Source organism: Camarhynchus parvulus, unplaced genomic scaffold (assembly GCF_901933205.1).
Source record: "Camarhynchus parvulus unplaced genomic scaffold, STF_HiC, whole genome shotgun sequence".
In the NCBI taxonomy this organism is placed as follows: Eukaryota; Metazoa; Chordata; class Aves; order Passeriformes; family Thraupidae; genus Camarhynchus; species Camarhynchus parvulus.
Genome location: NW_022148414.1, coordinates 17,126 through 23,361, shown reverse-complemented (window position 1 = coordinate 23,361; position 6,236 = coordinate 17,126). Strand labels below are relative to the sequence as shown.

Here is a 6,236-nt window from a genome sequence, read left to right as displayed (position 1 = left end):
AGGAAAGCAGGTGGGAGTTGGAGCCAAGGAGCTGAAAGCTGCAGGTGCAGCCTGGGCTGGAGGGAGCTCAGATTTGCACAAGGCTGCTCTGAGTGCCAGGGCTTGGATGGGGGAAATGGTGGGGTGGGGGTAGGGACAGAGTGTGATTGATTGTCAGCTATGAAGGGTCTTGATTTTCATATCTATTCAAACTGCATGAGGAGGTACTTGGATTCAATGCCAGTTGGAGATTGCTATTAACAGGGGGAAAAAAAGACCTAAACAGGACCTAAAAATGTTTTCTCACTGTCTTTTTAAATAGAACGTATTCAGTTGTATGCACTTCTGAAATCTCTCTTACTAACCACACAAGATTTAGAAACTGAAATCAAATTATCCCCAGAGGCTTGGCTTGTTAAGGTGTTCTGAATGTTAATGAGCCCTGGGACACTGAATTCCTGCACTGAAGAGCTGAAGGCTGAACAAGCCTCTGGAGCAGGAAAATTCAGCAGCAGCCTCCAAGGTGCTGAGGATGTCAGCAGCCCCCAGTGAGGCCATCCCTGCCCAGAGACCGTGGGGGAATGGGCAGACAAGGAGAGCGTCCCTGGGGCTGGGGCAGCACAACTCAGAGGCAGCAGCGGCTCCAGCTGGGCAATGGAGTGTGGAATGTGGCTGGGAAAGCCCTGCCTGGGCTGGGCCAAGCGGGACAGACAAGTCCTGACCCCCATCCCCCAAACAATTCTCTCAAGGAGACATTTAAAAGGAATTACAATTGTTTGTGTGCTCTGAGTTGGACTCACTGGAGAAATACCAACTGGAGATTCTCAGGAGCTGAAAACAACCAAACAGCCTTTACTGGGAACTTTAGAAAGTCAGAGAAACTTTGGCACATGGTTTTTTATGACAGTAGTGGTAGTGGTTTTGGTAGTGGTTTTATTTTGTTAATTTAAGATTTTTCTAATTTTGAGATTTCCTAATTTATGTATTGATGAGTGTGGTGGATTTTAGTGTCAGTTAATTATTTATGTATTTATTTTGTTGTGAGATAAGATTATGAGAAAGGTAAAGTAGGCTTAAAATTTTAAAAGGGTATAAAGAAAATTTTATTAAAAAATACGTTAAACATGAAAAAAGGTAGTAAGAGTTAAAATAAACCCTTTAGAACACGCTTTTTTTTTTACAACGTTTTATTTTTACTGACAATGTAAAGAAAGTAAACTAAAATTTCTAGTTAGTTTACTTTTTCTAGAATAGTCATTTTTAGAATACTTAGGAAGAGACATTCTTCTTGTTAATGTTATGGAGATTTTTTTACAAGAGAAAAAAATAGGTTTTTTGTGTCTGTTAATTTTGTTGTGAATAACAGTTGTCTGGGGAACTTTGTGACTGTTTTTATTTCTACAAGCTTTTTTATAGCTTGTTGATGGGCCATGTTGACTTATGGAGTATTCTTTTAAAGATGAGTTTTTTAAAGTAAAAGTTTTATTATTTAATTTTAAAATTATTTTTATCTCTGGGAATAGAGATCTTCTTTTGGGGATACTGGATTGCTTTTCTTTTTTCCTGTTTAAGCATTTTATGAAATTACAGTTATTTTAACATTTGTTTATTTTATTATGGAAGTTTTTGTTTGATATTATTTTGAGATTATTTTATAGTTTTATGTGTTATAAAGAAAAAGAGTTTTCTCTTATAGTTTACAGGAGGATTTTAGTTTTAAGATTAAGGTGTTTTTTCTTCTTTTTTATTTGGGATTTAATTACTTCTTTACTGACTTTCAACATTTTTTTTATATGTGTCTTGGTTTGGAAAGACAGGAGTCTGCTAAGGAAGGCAGGAGCCTCGCCTGAAATGGAGAATGTAAACCCTCCCCACCCCTCCGAATTGCTACAATTTTAAATTAAGGGGCTCTCAGGCAAAGATATGGGAGCAGGCAATAACAGTTCTTTAATAGGGAAGAAATAAAAAGGATAAAATAAACAATGCAGTCCACTGGAACAACACTGACAGAGTCAGAACCCAACCTGACACCCTGTGGGTCCGGGTGTTGGTGGCAGTCCGATTGAAAATGTGGCTGCAGTCCTCTGAAGTATCAGGTGTGGTTCTGTTGGAGCAAGGGGAATCTGTAGAGAAGGATGTAGTCTTCCTCTGAAGATCCAGGAGGAAAAGGCAGCTGCTGTTCCTCTGGGGAATCTCATGGAGAACAAAACTGAACTGCAATTTCAGAATCTCAGAGTATATGGGGTAGCAGTGCTTGGCTCCTCCCTCTGGGCGGAGCATCTCACAATGGGATGTTATAGTTCTTATCAGTCATGCACTGATATTCAATAGTCTGTTATCAGCGGAGGTCCCCTCCCGAGGAAGGTGTGAATGTGGTCATTCAAAGAGAGAGATAAGGCAAACTGCTCACTTGACAAGGTAATCAGCCATACAGATGGTAATGGAAAACATCTTGCATGCAATCTTCAACAACTACTAAATTCTTATTAACTATATTAAACGACTCCTATATACCTATATAGTTATAATCCTTAATTAACTCTAGTATGTTTCCTAACCATTCTCTTAGATTGTAGAAAAATAAGCTGACTGTCTAAATACATTCCTGAAATACTGTCTTATCAGTCTTATTATCAAATAGTCTTACTATCAGGAAAAGAACCTACAAAACCAAGTTTTTAATTTACCAGAATGTGAGCAGTCATAACAAAGAGCGAAGGCAAAGAAGCCTTTGGACCTACTCCAATGGGTTGAGCCAGGGGTGTGTAACTGGGGCAACTGAATCTCCTACTGGATGTTCCTGTTAAATATCCTAATTAATCAACCTTAATAAATTGTTGAAATCAGCGGCTGGATGTGCCCCATCCCCACTGGGACACCTGGATGCTTCCAATTAACGTCTGGTTTTTCCTTTACTGTTCTAACACTGCTGCAAGGGTTTGGTTGTTTTTTTTTCTCTTTTGATTATAGACAACAGGGGAATGAGAGAAGCAGAGCAGGAATTGTAATCCCACAATCACAGAACATTCTGAGTTGAAAGGGACACACAGGATTACCAAAGCAATGTTTGAACATTTGCAGAGACTCCAGAACTGTAACTTTGGGTGGTCAGTCTCTGTGCTGGGAGCCTCCCAAAGGGCCCTCAGCCACTCCTCAGCCCTGGGCAGCAGCAGCATCACCTCTGCAGGGCCCAGCAGGGCCCTCCTGAGCTGCCCTTGCCCAGCTGCACACAGAGCCTGCCCCAGCCAGGGCCCTGCACACAGGCAGGTTTCTGTAGGGCCCCAGCCAGGGCACACAGGCTGGGATGGGCTCTGTGAGCGCTGGCAGGGACAGGGCTCCTCTCAGGAGGGAATGTCCAGGCCCAGGGAGATGCTCAGGGCAGGAGAGGGGGCTGAAGAGAGCAGGGCTGGGGGCAGGAGGGCACTGTGGGTGTGTGGGAGGTGCCGGGCACAGCTGGGCACGGGAACACTGTCCTGAGTGCCCGGCTGTCTCTGCCCTGCCCTCTCAGGCACAGCCCCACAACATCTTCTCTTGGTCCTGCCCTGCCCTGATATTGTCACTGTTATCTGCTGCTCCCAGAGAGGCACTGGCATTTGCAGCAGCTGAGTCAGGCACTGCCCTTGGCATTCCTGCCAGGCAGGGCTGTCCATGGGAATGGGGTGTCCAAGTTTCCCTGGCACCTGTGGGGCTGTGGGCAGAGCAGTCCATGGGAAAGGGGAATGAGCTGAGCCCCCCTCCCTGAGATCCCATCATGGGCACAGCCAGGGATCTCCTTGCTGTGCCCTTCCAGGCTCTGAGCTGCCCTCCTGGGTGCAAATCTGTGCCAGAGCCTCTGGGAGTTCCCTGAATGTCCCAGGGGAAGGGCAGAGCTGCCAGAGCTGAGGAAATGCTGCTGGGTTTGCCCAGGGAGCCGTGAGTGTCCTTGGCACAAGGGGGTGCTGAGACCTTGCCCAGAGACCTTTAGAGAGGGTGAGACATTCAGGGATCCCTCTGCTCTGGGCAGCGTCTGGTTTATCCCAGGGTGACCCGGGAGTGTGATTGTGCTCTGATTGCAGCCAAAGGTGCAAAGCCAGGGCAGCTGGGAACAAGCCCATCCAGCCCCTCACCTTCCCTCAGCCACAGGGAATCCTTTGCCTGTCCCATCTCTCAGTGGCAAACTCTGAGTGCAGCAGAAATGCTGGGGATTTCTGACCTCAGAGAGCCAGCAATGATGTGTGGGCAGAAAAAATTCCTTAAATGAACTCCTGCCATCCATGTCCTATAGAACTGGGAGTGCAGATGCTACCAAGCCTTTCTGCATTAGGAGTGATTCCCCTGACAAATCCTGAATATCCAGCCTTGTCCCTCTGCCACAAACCCAGGGCAGTAGGGCAGGGATGGCTCCTCGAGAGCCCCCATGCACAGGCCTGGCTGCTCCTGGCACACTCAGCCAGCACAACTGGAGCTCAGGCAGGGACCTGGGTGAAGGTTTTCCCAGAGCAGGAACAAGGGTGGGTGAGTCCCAGTGGGACAGTCTGCAGGGAATGGCCCAGGTTTGGCTCAAAGCAGCCTCTGCTGACTTGTCACTGTCCTTTCTCCATGAACAGGTCCCCATGTGCAGCCCCAGCAAATGTCCAACAGCAGCTCCATCAGGCACTTCCTCCTGCTGGCATTGGCAGACACGCGGCAGCTGCAGCTCCTGCACTTCTGCCTCTTGCTGGGCATCTCCCTGGCTGCCCTCCTGGGCAACGGCCTCATCATCAGCGCCGTAGCCTGCGGCCACCACCTGCACACGCCCATGTTCTTCTTCCTGCTCAACCTGGCCCTCAGCGACCTGGGTTCCATCTGCACCACTGTCCCCAAAGCCATGCACAATTCCCTCTGGGACACCAGGGACATCTCCTACACAGGATGTGCTGCTCAGCTCTTTTTCTTTCTATTCTTTATGACATCAGGGTATTCCCTGCTGACCATCATGTGCTACGACCGCTACGTGTCCATCTGCAAACCCCTGCACTACGGGACCCTCCTGGGCAGCAGAGCTTGTGCCCACATGGCAGCAGCTGCCTGGGCCAGTGCCTTTCTCAATGCTCTCATGCACACAGCCAATACATTTTCCCTGCCCCTGTGCCATGGCAATGCCCTGGGCCAGTTCTTCTGTGAAATCCCACAGATCCTCAAGCTTGCCCGCTCAAAATCCTATCTCAGGGAATTTGGACTTCTTGCTGTTAGTGTGTTTTTGGCATTTGGCTGTTTTGTGTTCATGGTTTTCTCCTATGTGCAGATCTTCAGGGTTGTGCTGAGGATCCCCTCTGAGCAGGGACGGCACAAAGCCTTTTCCACCTGCCTCCCTCACCTGGCTGTCGTCTCCCTGTTTGTCAGCACTGCCATATTTGCCTACCTGAAGCCCCCCTCCATGTCCTCCCCATCCCTGGATCTGGCCCTGTCAGTTCTGTACTTGGTGGTGCCTCCAGCCCTGAACCCCCTCATCTACAGCCTGAGGAACCAGGAGCTCAAGGCTGCAGTGTGGAGACTGATGACTGGATGGTTTCAGGAAAAATAAACTGCTGGCCAATTTCTGCAAATCACTTGTAATAAAAGTCATCTTTTATAGTTCTTTTGGATTTGGTTGTGTGTTTGTCCTTTTTTTTCACTGTTTTAGTTTTTTAATATTGTCCACAAAGTAAAGCCATTGGTTTTGACATTTCTCATTTTGTTTCTCTGAACTGTCCCTGTAGCCACAGACTGTGTCAGTGAGGGGCTGCGATCTCAGTTGTTTTAAATGAACTAAAAAATCTCCCAGCAAAGTTTTCTGAAATGATTCCCTTGTGTTCCCTTCTCTAGGATTGCAGCAGCATTGTCAGTGTGCAGAGCTGGGGAAGGTCAGTGCTTGCACAGCAGCTCTGCTCCTGCTGGCAACACCATTCCTGATCGAGGCCAGGAGCCATTGGCCTTCTTGCCCACCTGGGCACACTGCTGGCTCCTGTCCAGCCTGCTGTCCATCAGTCCCTGCAGGTCCCTTTCTGCCTGGCTGCTCTCCAGCCACTCTGTCCCCAGCCTGTAGTGCTGCAGGGGTTGTTGTGGCCAAAGTGCAGGACCTGGCACTTGGACTTGTTAAACCTCACCTTGTTGGATTTGGGCCCTGGATCCAGCCTGTCCAGGGCCCTGTGCAGAGCGCTCCTACCCTCCAGCAGATCAACACTCACACCCACCTTGGTGTCACCTCAGTTCCTTGGGGCCTCAGGGTGTCACAAGGGCCCCATGGTTACATGAGGTCC

At 48.1% G+C, this 6,236-nt stretch overlaps 1 protein-coding gene across 1 annotated transcript; it reads left to right on the top strand.

The window, feature by feature from the left end:
• The first annotated feature begins 4,588 nt into the window (after positions 1 to 4,588).
• Positions 4,589 to 5,521, top strand: LOC115916732 (olfactory receptor 14J1-like). The gene has a single exon (XM_030970471.1). It carries the CDS (start codon positions 4,589 to 4,591, stop codon positions 5,519 to 5,521), a length of 933 nt encoding a protein of 310 aa, XP_030826331.1.
• The last annotated feature ends 715 nt before the right edge of the window (positions 5,522 to 6,236 follow it).

Excerpts from the sequence above, each read along its gene's own strand:
- LOC115916732 (XM_030970471.1), top strand. The coding sequence starts at position 4,589 with ATGTCCAACAGCAGCTCCATCAGGCACTTCCTCCTGCTGGCATTGGCA.